The sequence below is a fragment of the Fusarium mangiferae genome, assembly GCF_900044065.1.
Source record: "Fusarium mangiferae strain MRC7560 genome assembly, contig: FMAN_scaffold020, whole genome shotgun sequence".
NCBI lineage: Eukaryota > Fungi > Ascomycota > Sordariomycetes > Hypocreales > Nectriaceae > Fusarium > Fusarium mangiferae.
Window position 1 is genome coordinate 58,551 of NW_024573940.1, and position 15,871 is coordinate 74,421.

At 47.4% G+C, this 15,871-nt stretch overlaps 9 protein-coding genes across 9 annotated transcripts; 5 read left to right on the forward strand and 4 right to left on the reverse strand.

Moving 5' to 3' along the window:
• Window positions 1–1,294: 1,294 nt before the first annotated feature.
• Window positions 1,295–3,598, forward strand: FMAN_14344 (uncharacterized protein; the record flags this gene model as incomplete). The annotated part of the gene is made up of 6 exons (XM_041825026.1): window positions 1,295–1,396; window positions 1,442–1,490; window positions 1,545–2,182; window positions 2,229–2,407; window positions 2,460–2,658; window positions 2,714–3,598. The coding sequence occupies 6 exons, from the start codon at window positions 1,295–1,297 to the stop codon at window positions 3,596–3,598; spliced, it is 2,052 nt and encodes a 683-aa protein (XP_041690448.1).
• A 17-nt stretch (window positions 3,599–3,615) lies between these two features.
• Window positions 3,616–5,115, reverse strand: FMAN_14345 (uncharacterized protein; the record flags this gene model as incomplete). The annotated part of the gene is made up of 2 exons (XM_041825027.1): window positions 3,616–4,889; window positions 4,938–5,115. The coding sequence occupies 2 exons, from the start codon at window positions 5,113–5,115 to the stop codon at window positions 3,616–3,618; spliced, it is 1,452 nt and encodes a 483-aa protein (XP_041690449.1).
• Window positions 5,116–5,599: 484 nt separating this feature from the next.
• Window positions 5,600–7,402, forward strand: FMAN_14346 (uncharacterized protein; the record flags this gene model as incomplete). The annotated part of the gene is made up of 4 exons (XM_041825028.1): window positions 5,600–5,738; window positions 5,784–6,878; window positions 6,935–7,277; window positions 7,336–7,402. The coding sequence occupies 4 exons, from the start codon at window positions 5,600–5,602 to the stop codon at window positions 7,400–7,402; spliced, it is 1,644 nt and encodes a 547-aa protein (XP_041690450.1).
• Window positions 7,403–7,960: 558 nt separating this feature from the next.
• Window positions 7,961–9,065, reverse strand: FMAN_14347 (related to glycerate-and formate-dehydrogenases; the record flags this gene model as incomplete). Its single annotated transcript, XM_041825029.1, has 2 exons — window positions 7,961–8,470; window positions 8,532–9,065. 2 exons carry the CDS (start codon window positions 9,063–9,065, stop codon window positions 7,961–7,963), a joined length of 1,044 nt encoding a protein of 347 aa, XP_041690451.1.
• Window positions 9,066–9,381: 316 nt separating this feature from the next.
• Window positions 9,382–10,179, forward strand: FMAN_14348 (uncharacterized protein; the record flags this gene model as incomplete). Its single annotated transcript, XM_041825030.1, has 2 exons — window positions 9,382–9,659; window positions 9,714–10,179. The coding sequence occupies 2 exons, from the start codon at window positions 9,382–9,384 to the stop codon at window positions 10,177–10,179; spliced, it is 744 nt and encodes a 247-aa protein (XP_041690452.1).
• A 313-nt stretch (window positions 10,180–10,492) lies between these two features.
• On the reverse strand, window positions 10,493–11,381 carry FMAN_14349 (uncharacterized protein; the record flags this gene model as incomplete). Its single annotated transcript, XM_041825031.1, has 2 exons — window positions 10,493–11,130; window positions 11,183–11,381. 2 exons carry the CDS (start codon window positions 11,379–11,381, stop codon window positions 10,493–10,495), a joined length of 837 nt encoding a protein of 278 aa, XP_041690453.1.
• Window positions 11,382–11,721: 340 nt separating this feature from the next.
• FMAN_14350 (uncharacterized protein) lies at window positions 11,722–13,161 on the forward strand (the record flags this gene model as incomplete). Its single annotated transcript, XM_041825032.1, has 1 exon — window positions 11,722–13,161. The coding sequence occupies one exon, from the start codon at window positions 11,722–11,724 to the stop codon at window positions 13,159–13,161; it is 1,440 nt and encodes a 479-aa protein (XP_041690454.1).
• A 353-nt stretch (window positions 13,162–13,514) lies between these two features.
• On the forward strand, window positions 13,515–14,330 carry FMAN_14351 (uncharacterized protein; the record flags this gene model as incomplete). Its single annotated transcript, XM_041825034.1, has 1 exon — window positions 13,515–14,330. One exon carries the CDS (start codon window positions 13,515–13,517, stop codon window positions 14,328–14,330), a length of 816 nt encoding a protein of 271 aa, XP_041690455.1.
• A 133-nt stretch (window positions 14,331–14,463) lies between these two features.
• FMAN_14352 (uncharacterized protein) lies at window positions 14,464–15,474 on the reverse strand (the record flags this gene model as incomplete). The annotated part of the gene is made up of 1 exon (XM_041825035.1): window positions 14,464–15,474. The coding sequence occupies one exon, from the start codon at window positions 15,472–15,474 to the stop codon at window positions 14,464–14,466; it is 1,011 nt and encodes a 336-aa protein (XP_041690456.1).
• Window positions 15,475–15,871: the final 397 nt, after the last annotated feature.

Genomic DNA, 15,871 nt, shown 5'->3' on the forward strand with positions numbered 1-15,871 from the left:
TAAACTTTGTGGCCGCTGGTAGATGCTTCGGGCGGAGGTGTTTAAGCGGTGAGGGCCGAGGAAGTTGCATCGTGAAGCATGTGTATGATGGACCGCTCAGCTCAGTTGTCTTTGCTCTTAGGATTGACATAGAGATTGACATATAGTCATTAGATTCCAGGGATGTTGCTGAGGGCAAAATGGGTAATCTATGTGAGAGTGACAACAACTGGCCATCACGACCCGGAATGGTGGATGATTGATCATGCAATAACGGCCCCAGCCGCAAACCGTAGGGCTTGAGAACCACGCCAGGCGTCTCGGGCCATGGCTCTTTGGTAATCGCTTCAAGAGTGTCGACTTATTTTACCTATCGGCATTGGATTGGCTCGTGAAGAAGCGCTGTTACAGAGAGCACGGCTTTTTTCTACTGCTATCTTGATAAATCCGGGTAGAGCAGATATTGTGGCAATAAATGTTTCAGCTTTGAGTGTTGTTCGGTGTTGTTCATTAAGGAGGTCAAAAGCCTTTTAGCTCCCCCTATGAGATCCAACCCATACATTGCCCTCTTATGCAAGGTTGTGTGTAATAACAAGCGGTGACCGTCCCACGTCAATGTTGCTTACAAGTGCAGTCAGCCCCGATCAACGTTACAGCACGGAATAGCTTTGCCCAACTAAACCCTTTGCATCTTTGACATTCGATGAGAACTGTCGTTGAAAGGTCTAGAAGACGGAAAGGCATTTCTTACCAATTGTAGGCTCAAGTGGGATCGTAGAAAAATCAGCCAGAACTAGAAACGGCATTAAGTGGTTACCAATAGTGTCAGCAATATAGCAGAAGCCCCTTACACTTACGCGATACAATTTTTGGCATATGTATATATAATTGACAAGTTAATTACTTTAGCAGTCTATGCCCAATCACTATAGCCTGAATTTGTAATATATCGCAATGCATTACGGCTTAAACACATAAAGTGCATTATGTTTTCTCTGTGGCTAACAAGTTACCCTTATGTATTACCTAATACTGGCCTTTAAACAAGCTTATTTTATATTACAAGAGTTTTTAAACATACTTTATATATTGAAACTCTATTGACTGTTATTATTTAATATCTTTAATTCAATTTATTTAATATATTAGAAATAAACAATAAAGTTTATATTTCAACCTTATATTTAAGGCAAAAACGTCAGCACTTAGCTTTACACTTATGTACTACATCATTCCTCAGGCATTTCGCTCCCCCGCATTTCTCCTCCATTACCTACACTTAGTTGGCCATTCGCCCCTGACCGCACGATCTACAATGGCTACCCAAAACACAACCAATCCCAACTCTGTTAAAAGATCTCGCATTGGGGAGCGCACTCTCTTAGCTTGCAGCGGCTGCAAACAAAAAAAGCTCAAAGTACGACCCTTATAATCACCTGCAGTCGCTTCTAACACTCAGCAGTGTGATGGACAAATCCCAAAATGCCAAAATTGCGAAAAGAGCGGTAGAGGTGAGGCATAATCCATTGGCCTTGACCTGTCATCTCGCTCACATTTATGCGCAGAATGCCTCGTGGAAGATCCCGCGACAGGGCTCCTTCGACCAAGGGATTATATGCAGTCACTCGAGACACGGGTTGCTTACTTAGAGGGCTTGTTACAGCAAGCGAGGCCTGATGTGGCTCTTGATCATCTTATGGGCCTAGAAAAGGATTCTTCGAGCTTCTCCCCATCGGCAGCCACTCCATTCGTTGGCCCGGCCGAGTCTGACCCTGTGGGCAACGGTCAACGGGATGCGTCGACTGAAGCAGAAGACGCAAGAGATCAACTATCGACTGACGTGGCTTTATTATGCCTGACAACTGCTAGCAAAGAACCTCATTACTTCGGCCCATCATCAGCCGTATCCTTCTCACGTATCATCAGTACAGCTATAGATCTTCCAAAGAGATCGCAGGCGAGCACTGTTCGGTTCGAGCATGGCGGCTTCATAGACTGGGATTGTCCTCAGGCATTTCCCGTTAGTTTCCCGTCGCCGCCTCTGGGTACTGCTTTGTCACAAGCGTATTTCGGAAACATTCATGCACAGTATCCCTTCCTTCATGAGCCGACCTTTCGCTTCTGGGAAGAGCAGTGTTTCAAGGCGGACCTGTCGGGCAATCTTGCTGCAGCAGGAGATATGGCGCAGTTCTTTGTGTGGATGGTAAGCACGTTGTCCACCATAGCCTCGATTTCTGACAGAGTTCTAGGTTTACGCAACAGCGTCTCTGGCTCTGGGCCCAGCTCATTATGACACAGCCGAGTCCTACTACAAAATGGCACTAAAGCATCAGCCGTTCATTCTTGAACTCGACAGCATTGAGTCCATACAAAGTCTCCTGTCGTGCGCAGTGTACTCCATAAGGTCTCCAGCGGGAGGAAGTCTATGGTTAGTTCGCAACTGACTTCGAGTAAGGGCCATGGTCTTAATGTGTTTCTAGGAAATCGTCTGGCCTTGCCATAAGATATTGCATACAACTTGGCTACCATCGAAGCGCCTCCAGGTTTCGGCGAAACGCCAACCCTTTGATCGCTGAAATGTCCAAGAGATGTTTTTGGGTCGCCTATGATATCGATCGTGTGGCTTCCTTTATCTTAGGCCGTCCCGTCGGTATACCAGATGACTGTATTGATGCTGAGGTGAGCATATCGCGTCTTTGCTCACTGGTGGCCTTACTAACTCGCCAAACAATAGCTGCCCTTAGATATCGATGACGACAAGATCAATGCGCTAGGTTTATTACAGAGTCCACGCGTCTCCCACGACGAGCCGCCCACGAACATGACGGGCGCCATCCATGTGATAAAACTACGTCGGTTGTGGTCCAAAATAGGAACCACTATATACCCAGCCGTTACACAGTCACCTGTGAGCCAGGAAGTAGCCAAGAAGCCGCTTATGGATCAGCTGAGAGCAGAGCTAGAGGCATGGCACTCCGAGATCCCTTATGCACCAGACACGACAGGCATGGATCCCCTGTCTGTCTTTGCATCGCGCGAATGGTTCAGACTGGCTTACGATCATTCAATACTTTTATTGTACAGGTATTCGATTACGCACAAGGCTCTACCTGGAGAAGAAGACTCTGTTGAGGAAGTGTTGGAATGCTGCATGCAGAAAGCAAAAGAGCTATGCCTTCTCTACCGCAGATTGTTCCAATATCAATCCTTGCAGTTTACGTGGGGGTCCCTTCACATACTCTTCCTTGGAGGGCTCACGTATCTATATTGCATCTGGAAGTCCACCAGGGTACGACAAGCGACCAAGAGAATGGATATCATTAATACGTGCATGGCTTGCAATACTGCATTAGTTATCATCGCAGAGCGATGGAGCAAGGCTGTGCCGTATCGAGACATCTTTGAGGTTTTGTCAGAGAGGACCATTAGCCTCATTTGTGGAGATGGCAGTCTGTCAGGAGGAGCGAATGAAGCAACACAAGCACCGGATCACAATCAGTCGACTGATCCGCGAGCTGTTGAAGATTGGGCCTTGGATATTGTAGCCGATGACATGCCAGTTGACTCGGAATGGTTCGTTCAAGAATTGCTTCAGGGGATGAGTAACAACGAAGCATAGGTAGTTATTAGAGTATTCTATAGTAGTGAACTTCTCGCTGAGGTTCTACCAGTCATCGAGTCAGTGAGAACCACATTCTTCAACGCCCTGAGACTTTTAGAGCCTTCCATAAGCACATTTACATGCTCCAAAGATGAAGGGCTTCGGAACCGCCACGCTCGAATAGCTGGACGATCCAACCCTACCCCTTCAATAATATCCACTACCCAATTCCCGATGTTGGGCAAGAATTTGAAAGCGTGACCGCTTCCACCGGTAACGACCATCAAGCCTTGTCGTCCCGGCACCCGATCTATCACAAAGTGATTATCGAATGTATCGGTATACCAGCAGAGCCTGGTAAAGGCAACATCGCCAGCCTCCTGGAGGACCTCGGGCATATGGCGGGCAACAAAAGACCCAATGGTATCCATGGCTTGCCTGGGGATTTGAGTAAGCTTGTCTCCCTTGGACCAGCGCGTCACGGGCACACTCCTCTCCTTGCCGTCTGGCTGTAACAGTGGATTCGTGTATTTGGTCCCCCTGTAACCGATCTTGAGGTGGCCTTCTGCATCGACAGGAAATCCATACAAACCTCCCCGGACTCCGTGCCTCATGTTGTACATCCAAGTTGGGAACTTTTCAGGCGAAAGCTGGCCAAAGATCGGAGAGGTTTTTGGAATTTTGAAGACGACGACTGAGCCAGCCGTCGCCTCGCAGATATGGTCTAGCTCGGGGACAAGAAGTGGTGTTTGCGGACCGCAGGCCATGATGGTCAGTTTTGCGTGGTGGTTTTTCCCATCCTTGGTGCGAATACCAACGATATCTCCTCCTCGCTTTATGAATGAGTGAAATGCTCCGGCCTCGAGACCAAAAACAAACTTGACGCCATGCTTGCGAGCCTTGTAGAGGGCGAGACGACACGATTTATCAGCAGCGACGAATCCACCGCTTGTGTCGAGGATACCCGCCATGGAGTTTCCCCGAGCACTGGCTTTGAATTGGTCGCAATCGAAACCGAGATCGTTCGCCGTGTTCACATCGTCGGCGGCAGTTGTTATCAGTTGATTCGTCAAATGCAACTTCTTGGCGTTCTCGACAGTTGCTTTTTCGAAGGGGGGTAGCTCATCGCCTTCGTTGAAGGAGATAGCTCCATTATTACAGAAGACTTTATCGCTCGAACTCATGCCGGGTGGCACTTCTCCGTCAGCCAGGTCGGCGTTCCATTGATTCCACATGTCTATTGCTTCGACCGAGAGCTCTTGGTACTCGATCTGAGTCCCGTAGGATGATCTGATGATCTTGTTCAGATCTTGAAACCGTTAGTTGTATCGACAAAGATTGATAGAGCGTTAATCACCTGCCGAGGCCGCATCGGAGCCTTTCTGATAAGAATAGAGACTTTCGTCGTAGTTTTGTTTGTCGTATACAGTGACATTGCTGTACCCTCTCTTGGCGAGATGCAGAGCTGAGCTGAGACCAAAAATGCCCGCCCCTACGATCACGATAGGGTCTTCTTTCTGCAAAGCAATCGACATGGTAAAAGCGTGCTGACCTCTACTGTCGCCAACGTACGTGCCTGTCTGGCTGTCGCTGCCGTGTTAAATTGCCTGGCCAAGCTAGCGCCTGTTGATGGGGATTACTGGTAGGAATGCTGAGATTTGACTAGTACACTTTGAGATGATACGGTCAATGGAACACATGACAAGCCACTCGGTGGATTCCGAGATAGCGATACCTCGCTTTAATCTATATCGGGCCTAGTCCCGGAAGAATCCAGCTCAACGATAACAATGTGGGAGCGAGATAAGCAATCCAGGGTAGTCTAGACAGCTCGTCGCGTGACAGTTCAAGCTTCTAGCACTTTGGTATATACAACGATTATCACAGTAACAGACGCGATGATATATCTTGAGCTAAATTCTTAATCTAATTACATGATATAATCGGTTACCTTGGTCACTTTTCTCAACTTCCTCGACTCAACTTCTTGACCAAGATCACCGTTGCATTATCTGCAAGATGCATCTCGCCCGATATTTCAGCGATTCTTCGCTCGGCAAACATGTCCGCAGCATTCGAAACTCGCCACGAGAAGTCATCTATAACCGTCAGCTCCTCGTCTCCTCGGCTCTTTATGCCATGTCCGGCTTGTGCATCAGTTAGTTCCCTTCATTATCATCAGACCATCTCTAACCTGTTGCAGCGTGGGATCAAGGCTCCAGTTCCGTCGTCCCGTCTCTCCCAGGCTTCTCGAAGGCTTTCGGTATTACCTCTGCTGCGAATCCTAGCGAGGTCGCCAACTTTATATCATTCGTCTACCTGACGGCGGGCGTTGGATCCGCCCTGTCGTTCTTCATCAACGATCGAATCGGACGCCTCTGGTCACTGCGACTCTACTTTGCTATTTGGATTATCGGTCAGCTTATTGCAACATTCTCTTATGGAAACAAGGGTGCTCTCTACACTGCTCGCTTTGTGTCTGGACTTGGCATCGGTCCTTTGACTGTCACGGGCCCCATGTCGATTGTTGAGATCGCGCCGACCGAGATTCGTGGCCTCCTGACCGTATGGTTTAGCGTTGTTATGCTTCTGAGCTTAACTATCAGTACCTTGACCGTCTATGCTTGTTTCCTCCACCTCCCCGCCTCTCATCTCCAATACCAATTGGTATGGTTCCTTCCTACCATCATCTGCGGTATCATTATTGCTGCAAGCTTCTTCGCATGCGAGTCTCCGCGATGGCTTATGTTGGTTGGCCGCAAGGAAGAAGCTATTGAGACCTTAGTTGCTCTACGAGGTCTACCAGCTGATCACCCCCGCGTCGCTGGAGAAATCGCAGACATTGAGCACCAGATCCAAGCTGAAAGGTCACGATATGCTTCAGGCGGCGGTCTGAGAGATATCCTGAGAGAGACCTTTATGGTACCTGGAAACCTTCGAAGAGTCCAACAATCCTTGATCTCATACCTTTTGGCTCAACTCTCTGGTGCGAACTCTGTTACCAGTTACCTGGTGCCGATTCTCTCATTGATGGGAATAAACAGCGCTCACGGGAACAACCTATTCCTGTCGAGTATGTACTCCCTATCTAAGTTCTTTTACACGCTTATCGCCTCCTTCTTTTTCATTGATGCTCTGGGACGCCGAAAGTCTCTCTTCATCGGAATTACCATTCAGCTGATTTCTGATGTCTACCTCGGAGCCTATATCAAGAGTCACCAGGATGGTTCTGTTGCTCCAGGTGCTTCCACCGCCGCGATCGCAGCTATATTTATTCATGGGTTCGGCTACGCTGTCGGTAAGTCCTTGTTTAGTTCCCCCGATACTTAATGTCTCTAATAGTCATCAATCAAGGCCTCCTAGTTCTTCCATACGTCTTCGGGGCGGAGCTTTGGCCGAACAGCATTCGATCATTCGGCTCAGCACTAAGCCAGACCTTTCACTGGCTGTTCTATTTTGGCATCAATCGGGCAACCCCTTCTATTCTATCCAGCATGCACAACTGGGGAGCCTTTATCTTCTTTGCAGGGTGGTGTCTCGTGGCACTTATCTACGTATTCTTCGCTGTCCCTGAGACTGCAGGATTACCCCTCGAGCACATAGATGCTTTGTTTGAGTGCCCTTGGTGGCAGATCAGATCAAAGGCCAAGACGCTCCACGTAACTACAATTTCAGGGTCTGTCGTTGATGAGGAGAAGTAAGTGCTATATTGTCAGCACATGTGTTAAGGCAATTCAGCTTACAACATTAACCAGTAGCCCAGAGAGCCTTGATTCCAAGTACGATCAAATTGCGACAACAAGCAAGCAGACTGATTCTTGAGAATCAGCAGGATGCTATAACTCCAACTCCATATATGTAGCACATAAGGTCGGAGTCGCGAACCAGGGATTGGAACTGATGACTGATTTGTACGGAAATATTAGATAGGTGTAGCATTGGTAATTGCAATTGAGTCCCGTACTTTCTTAGGTAGTAGTTATTCAATAATTCACAGACCTATCGCTTCTTCCACGGCCGTGATTGAATTGTGGCAAATGTATTGGTCGAACCATCTAGAGCCATACCTGGATGACTCCTACGCGATCATCCACGCTTTTATTGCGTCATGACACGTGTTGAGATCCGGGTATCGAATTAGCCAATTTCTAATCATAGGTGAGATTACAGTATATTAGTGCTTCCATAAACTTCTCCCAAAAAGAATTATTCATCATCACCAAATCAACCCAAATAAGCACTATTCAGGTCATTATCAACGAGAAATTGCACCAACCACAATAATCTTAGCCATTGTCAATTTGTATTTTTGACTCTATGGAGAATTTAAACTGAGCCGCGACAATCAATGTCGATACAGTTCTTGTGTATTCCGCTCAGTTACATCTTAGCACCTACGCGGTTCGCGTTGACGGGGCTGTTGGCCTTGCCAGTCTTGAAAAACGCTCTGATATTCTCAAAACATTCCCTCTCGGCCTTTTGAAACGCGACATCCGTCAAACCGCCGAGGTGCGGTTGAACAATAACGTTGTCCTGCTCCAAGAACCATGGATCGACGTTTGGCTCATTCGCCAACACATCAAGACCCGCCCTTGCAATCTTGCCCGATTCCAGTGCCGACTTAAGAGCGGCTTCGTTGACAATAGCTCCTCGAGCCGTGTTCACAAAAAAGCTTCCATCTTTCATGGCATCAAATTCTGCTGGACCGATCAAGCCAGTGGTCTTTTCATTCAGCGGGCAGTTGAGGGACACGATATCAGACTGAGATAATAGTTCGTGGAGGGAAGAGCAGTAGGTCGCATTGTACTCTTGTTCCACCTCGTGGGGGAGTTTGCGACGGTTGTAGTATTTAATCTTGATGTTGAAAACTGCGGCCTTTTTTGCGAGATACTTTAATCCTAAGTTAGCTGACAGATGCCAAAGAAGTAAAGGGTAGGATGATGATGCATACCTTTCCGATGGAACCCATACCGACGATGCCTAGCGTCATGTTGGTGGGATCACGAGCTGGAATAAGCGAGCCAGGCTCTCCTCGCCACTTGCCAGCCCTTGCTGTGCGCTCAGCCTTGGAAGTGTTTCTGAGAACAGCCAAGATGAGAAAGATGGCCATATCTGCTGTAGCCTCTGCAACAGCATCAACTGAGTTACAGAAAAGGATGTTGTTCTTGGACATCCAATCAACATCAAACTCGTTGTATCCAGCAGATGCCGACGTGATGATGCGGCAGTCGGGCGCCAACGAACTCAAAAGACCCTCGTCAAATGGCTCAAAAGGCGGCGTGCCCATGCGAATGACAAAAGCATCTACAGGACCCTTTTCTTTGATCAACTCTGGCAACAGCCGCTGAGTCTCGGCGCGATCATTGGCGTCAAGCACGTCAAAGTCATGGTCTCGAGCAAAGGCTTCCAGGTAATCAGCGCCGGCGAATTTAGGCGCTCCCAGGCTAACAACGTGGGGTCTCTGAGAAGTGCGGCTTGGAGACATGATGGATGAATGTACGGACTGGGAGTAGAGAAGTTGCACGACGGCCAAGGTATCGCGATTTGACCAACTAACTATATGCACCGAGATGCGCAATCTTCAATGCCTGGTCGAATCGTGGCCCCCAAAGCAGCAAAGATCGACAAGGAAACCCCCGAAGTCAGCCAAAACCTGCCGGCAAGCCCCGTGATTGGTGAGGAATGAACCCCCGCACCACTAAGCCAACCCTGTCTGGGCGATGACTTTACAGATGAAATAACGGGATGTGTTGATGGAATCTCTGAGCCTCACCTTTCGGACAGCCATCCAAGAAGCGATAATGGCACGAGAGAACACAGATTCAGGACCGCCGTTGGGCTTCCTCGCTGTAGAAGTTGACATTCACCGTCCCCCGGGCGATCCCTTTAACCAGGATACATGGCCCTTTCCCCTCATCCGCGAAAAGGTGACAGGCACATCGGAGGCCCAAATTGTCACCAATGGCGATTACGAAGATGCTTTCATCGATCGTTTTGTGCAAGCCACGATAAGGCTCGCGGAGAGAGGGGCTGTTGGCGCTATCACCAGCTGCGGTTTCTTGGCCGCTGCCCAAACCAGGTATTGGGACTTCCAACCCCATCCTGTTACTACATCACCCGCTAAACATGTCAGATTAGCAGCCCTGTCACCCATCCCAGTGGCCACGTCGGCTCTCGTTCAAGTTCCCAGCCTCTTGTCCATTTTCCCGGTTAACAGACCTATCGGGGTGTTAACATATGACAGTGGGAGACTGGGAAACGCTCACTTGCTGGAGCTGGGCATTGATCCTAACCGCGTCCGGGTACAGGGACTCTCGGATGAGAGCCATCTCAGGGATATTTGCGCTCATGGAGCGAGCTATGATGCTGGTCGGTTGGAGAGGGAACTTGTCGCTGAGGCAAAGTCGCTAATGCATCGGCATCCTGACATATCTGCAGTGGTCTTGGAGTGTACAAACATGCCACCTTATGCCGATAGCATTCAAAATGCAATTCAGCTGCCGGTATACGATGTTTATACAATGGCCTTGTGGTTCTACTCGGGGTTGACGAGACGAAATCCGTCGGCCTGGAAAGCATCGGATACTGGGAACACATAGAGACGATAGTTGATAACCCCCAGTCCCCATTTCCGCAGTCGCTCGTGCCGTGCGTGAATGCGGCCATCGTTGAACTCTTGGGATCAATCATACGTCATTGTGACTTACTGATTGTGAAGACCTTGGCGACAGCACTGGGATACTCTATTGCTTCATAGAAGCTTACCCTGGATTATAGTATCTAAAACATCGTGATCTTGTTGTATATGAAGCTACCAATTACGTCTTTAGGCATCTATTGTGGGAAGAGAAACAAATCGCATGATGGCATTTGGTCATAGTGATTGAAACATCTTAAATTAAATAAACCGTTCTATTTCAGAAAGTCGCCCCCAGTCTTCGCCAGGATGTATTGATACTCGGGCACAAATTGCATATACATAACCTCGGGGCTTCCAGTCCCATCCTTTGTGTACTGAGCCTCTTCGTCACCTACAAACGTCTTTTGCAATCCCGAACCGGCCAAAGACGATTCAACTAGTAGTTGTGTCTGACAAGCTCTTTCCAGGGCGATGAACAAGGCAGCTGCTTCTGCAACAGTACCGCCTGATGTCAAAATACCATGATTCTGTAGTATCAGGTTCTTCTTCGTCGGACCCAATGTGTCAGCAAGCCGCATGCCCTCCTCTTTAGCAAAGACGACACCGCCAAAGTTGGCATACACCGCAAGGTCATTATAGAACATGCAACTATCCTGATTCAATATATCTATCGGCTTCCCAAACGTAGACCATGCGCGGCCATAAGGGCTGTGGAAGTGGCATGCAGCATTGATATCAGGGCGTCGTTTATGGATAGCTGCATGGATAATAAAGCCGGCAGTATTCACGGGTCTGTCTGCACCGCCGATACGGTCTCCGTCTTCGTTGACATGAACCATATCGGACACCTTCAAGAGGCCGAAATGGACCCCGTAAGGATTGAGCCAAAACGTGTCGGGCTGAACCGGGTCTGCTCTACAGGTTAGCTTATTACTGACTCACTATAGACTATACAAACCTACCTCTAACGCTAATATGGCCACTCCCCCCATCAGCGAAGCCCAATCTGGCAAATATGCGAAAGGCGCCCGCCATTTGCTCCAATTGCCATCGTCTTGTAGCTTCGGGGGTTTGAAATTGAGGAATTTGATGAAGTCTACTTTTGGGTTGGCTCGTAGAGAGTGATGCCATGGAAGCTGTTGTGGTAATTGTAGAAGACATGATGAAAACTTGGTTGTAGCGCTAAGATTGGTGTGTTTGGTAGTGGGTAATTCATTGTCTTATACGACTGATAGCGCTTCAATCCATAGATGGTAACGCCGTATCGCCGTCGGTAGCCGCCGTGATTGGCTGATGGGGCTCATCCCAACACCCAAGCTTTGACCTTGTACATCCTCGGCACTATCCGACGGATCATATGATGCAAGTGTTGCGCATGGAGAGGCAATATAGCATCGTGTTCTATATACCATATATATACACTGACTGCTACAGGCAATTCCTTTTAGTATCGGCTGTTATCAGTCTTCATCCTTCTTCCCTCTTGTTCATTACAACCAAAATGCCTGCTATCAACACTCTATCGATCTCGACTGAACCATCCCTCGTGTATCGAGGCGATGATTTTGCAAGCCCTGTCGATGTCCGAACTGCCTTCACACTGTCATTGTCCGCAGTGTACCGAAATGAAGTCCCCGTCTATGGGGATTTGGTCCAGATCGTCCACGCAGTAAATACCGACTTGCTTTCTGGGCAACCGGACCCGATAAAAGACTCTCTTCTGTCTCAGAGACTTGACCTAGAGAGACACGGTGCCATCAGACTGGGCACCCCGTTTGAGTTACGAACTATGGCCCGCCTCTTTGCAATTCTTGGCCTGAAGGCAGTGGGTTACTACGATCTTTCTGTCGCTGGACTACCCATGCATGGCACTTGCTTTCGTCCAGTCAACCTAGAATCCTTGAACCAGAACCCGTTCAGGGTGTTTACAACTTTGCTCAGGCCTGAGTTGATCACCAACGCCGACACCCGTGAGCTGGCATTGAAGTTGTTGTCACGACGCCATATCTTCAGCGACAGACTTCTGGACTTGATAAACTGTGCCGAGAGACAAAACTGGCTCCTGGAGATGCATGAAGTTGAGGAATTTATTCATGAGGCAATGAAAACTTTCAGTTGGATGCCGGAAGCTTCGGCATCAGAAGAAGAATACAGAAAGTTATCCAGGGAGCATCCTATAATTGCTGATATCGCCTCATTCAAGACTGCGCATATCAACCATTTGACACCTCGAACGCTGGATATCGATGCTAGTCAGGCACAAATGCGAAAGCAAGGCCTTCAGGTCAAGGATCGCATCGAGGGCCCCCCTTCACGTCAATGCCCAATTCTCCTCCGTCAAACGAGCTTCCTAGCCCTGGAAGAAAAGATCAGATTCCGCGACGCCAATGGGGATCTTATCCAAGGAAGTCATCGCGCTCGATTTGGAGAGATCGAGGAGCGAGGAGCTGCAGTGACAATTGCGGGGAGAAAGCTTTACGATGAGCTGTTGGCCAAGGCCACAAGCACCATCTGCGAGGGTTCGGGTGCGCAGAGCCTCGAGGCAATGGACAAGGCCATGGGTGATGCCTTTAAAGACTATCCTGACTCGTGGTCAGAGCTACGCAAACAAGGCCTCATTTACTGTACTTACCACGGTACAGATAAAGGAAGCTTTGATATCACAGGGACGCCATCGCTCGAGGACTTGATTGACCAGGGATATCTCACAGCCGAACCTATCACATATGAAGACTTCCTCCCATTCTCTGCAGCAGGTATCTTCGCATCAAATCTAGATAAAGGCCAGAACGAGGCTTTACAAGCAAATGGCTGTCCTGATCAAGAGGGCTTTGAGGGTGCTCTAGGGTCTGCGTTATTGGAGCCCGAAGCCTTGTATGCAGACATCCAGCGAAAGAGTATCATAAGATGCGGTCTGGCACATAGGCTGGTTAATTATTAATGATTAGACCTTCAAGGCTGTGTAATGTTGTTTTAATATATATAACTCGATAATATCACTCGCCGTTCTGTTAAGCAAACCAGTCAAGTAGAGTGGAGAGCAATGGAGTAAATCTCTCTAGTCCTGTTGCAATGATGATATGATAATATGCAGTACTATAAATCTCTGCCCCTCCTACGTCTGTACTCTTCTCAGTACTAACCCCCCCTTTTATTGTTGGTCGTGCACATTGCCAAGCTGTTCTATGTAAGCCGGATAATAAATCTTCCCTTCTACTCTACAGTTAATTGGCTCAAGCCAACATTAGTCAGTTATGCCTCATTACTTATAAGATGTAATTTATGCCAGAACACATGATATTTACCTTCTCCTTTATTTTCTTCTCTCACCAGCTTTATTCCACTTCCATATCACCTTTACATCATTATGGCTTCCAGCGATACTCTGTTTGGGTCGTCACTGGCGGCAACAGAGGCATCGGCCTTGGTTTCGTTAAAGCCCTCCTTGTTCGTCCCTCCGTCACTGTCATCGCCACAGTTCGCGATGACCAAGCCCACACATCTCTCGGTGATGCTACTGTCGATCTCGCAAAGGGTGACGGCACAACTTTGAGCATTGTGCAGTTGGACTTTACTACCCCGCTCTCTCCTCACCAGATCTGCAAGGCTTTCGACATTGATCACGTCGATGTTCTCGTCAACAATGCCGCCGCCAGCTTCAAATCTTATCCTGTACTCGACATCCCGACCGATGACCTTCGTTCTGCGTTCGACATCAACACAATCGGCCCCCTTACAGTGGTCCAGGGAGTTTGGCCCTTGTTGCAACAGTCATCTGCTCCCAAGATGATCAATGTTTCATCATCTGTTGGCTGTATCACCTACCATGAAGTAGTCGCTGGTGCATATGGACCCAGCAAGGCTGCCTTGAACTGGCTTACGCGTGCTCTGCATTTGCAGAATGAGGGCTTGGTAGCTTTTGCACTCCATCCTGGTTTTGTTAATACGGAAATGGGCGAGTCTGCTGCTACGGAGTGGGGATTTCCCCATGCTATGTTTGAGGGCGTCGAGGAAGCAGTAAAAGGTAGTCTTGGAATTATCGATAGTGCCACGCGGGGAAGTGTCTCGGGTAAGTTTCTTAGTTACAAAGGACAGGAGCTTCCCTGGTAAACCCACTCCCTTTGGAGAAGGGCTGTATATGCCCCAGGGAAGGCCTGGAGATAGTTGATGTGGCTATGCGTTTCACTTCATCACCATGATGCTCAAACTCTATATTGTGTTCCTTCAAGCTTTATCATTACTACTAGTCTGCGGCTCTGGTGGTAATTTCATTGCTCCGATGATTGTAAGCCGACAGTAGATCCATTATGGTTCTGTAGCCCCTCCTCATAGCTATCGAAAGTGCTGTGTCACCCCATTTATCAACCGCCTGTTCATCAGCCCTACCTGTCCCAAGAAGCACCCTCAGGGCCTCCTCAGCACACGTCTCAGCAGTATAGTGGAACGGCGTCTTCCCTGAAAGATCTCTCGTATTGATATCGTACTTACCAGATTCGTGAAGCATATCGATCACACCACTATTGCCCCTTCCGATAGCCCACCAAAACAATTTTCGTGAAGTGTTGCTGCTTTCTCTTTGGATAGAGAACCCTCTCCCACTTAGCAGTAGCAGAACCATTCTATCCTTGCTATAGTCCAGAGCCCACGAAAGGGCCGTTCGTCCCAGTTTGTCGGCGAAATGTAGATCAACTCTCAAATTGCTGAGAAAAGCCTTCAAAATGTCCTCTTTCCTCTTCTTAATAGCCCACATGAGTGACGTTTGTCCTTGAAGCGTCCGATTGGTATCAACCATGCTCTCGTCAAGAATGAGTTCAATCATCTTTAACCTCTCACCTTTTACAGCCCACCAAAGAAACTTCTCCTTTTCGTCCCTTAGAAGCATCATTCCAGAACTGAAATCAGCCTGAGGCGTATAATAGTACTCATGGTACTCATCCACGATAGACTTTACAGAAGAGAATGCTATCTTCTCCAAATCCTCCTGACTACCACCAATCATTTCTTTTTCAAGCAGTAGCTTGACGATACCAAGGTCCCTAAGCTCCACGGCGATTAAGAGTGGAGTGTAACCGTCTTCGTTTCTGATTCTGATATCAATTTGACCTGTACGGAGAAGGAGATCGACCATGTCTTCATCTTCTTGGTGCACTGCTATGAGGAATGGTGGATCATTATCGCCCCATCCTTGACTGGCCAGTTTTATGACTTTTGTAACCCAGCGCAATAAACCGTCCACAAATTGATGATGCTTCATTATGACAGCTTCAGAGAGAAACTGGTGTAATATTAAGATTTCCTAACCCTCTTCTATAAATAACTGTAATAGGGTTAAGGGGCCAAAAAGAGGCTTTAGCCTTAAGGCTATAAAGGTAAAGAATACTAAAAAAATATATATAGATAAAATACTTATTACTTTTATTATTATTTAAAATTTTACTTTTAACTAAAAGTTAAATATTTTAATAATTAATTCTAAAGGTATATAAATATATAGCTATTTATTACTTATTTATAAAAATAATTAAACTTAAAGTATATTAAATATTTAAAGATAAATTATTTAATATAAATAAATTTATTAATTTAAAATAATACTTTTAAAATAACTTTTATTATAATTAAATTAATATAATAATAAATAAATTAATAAT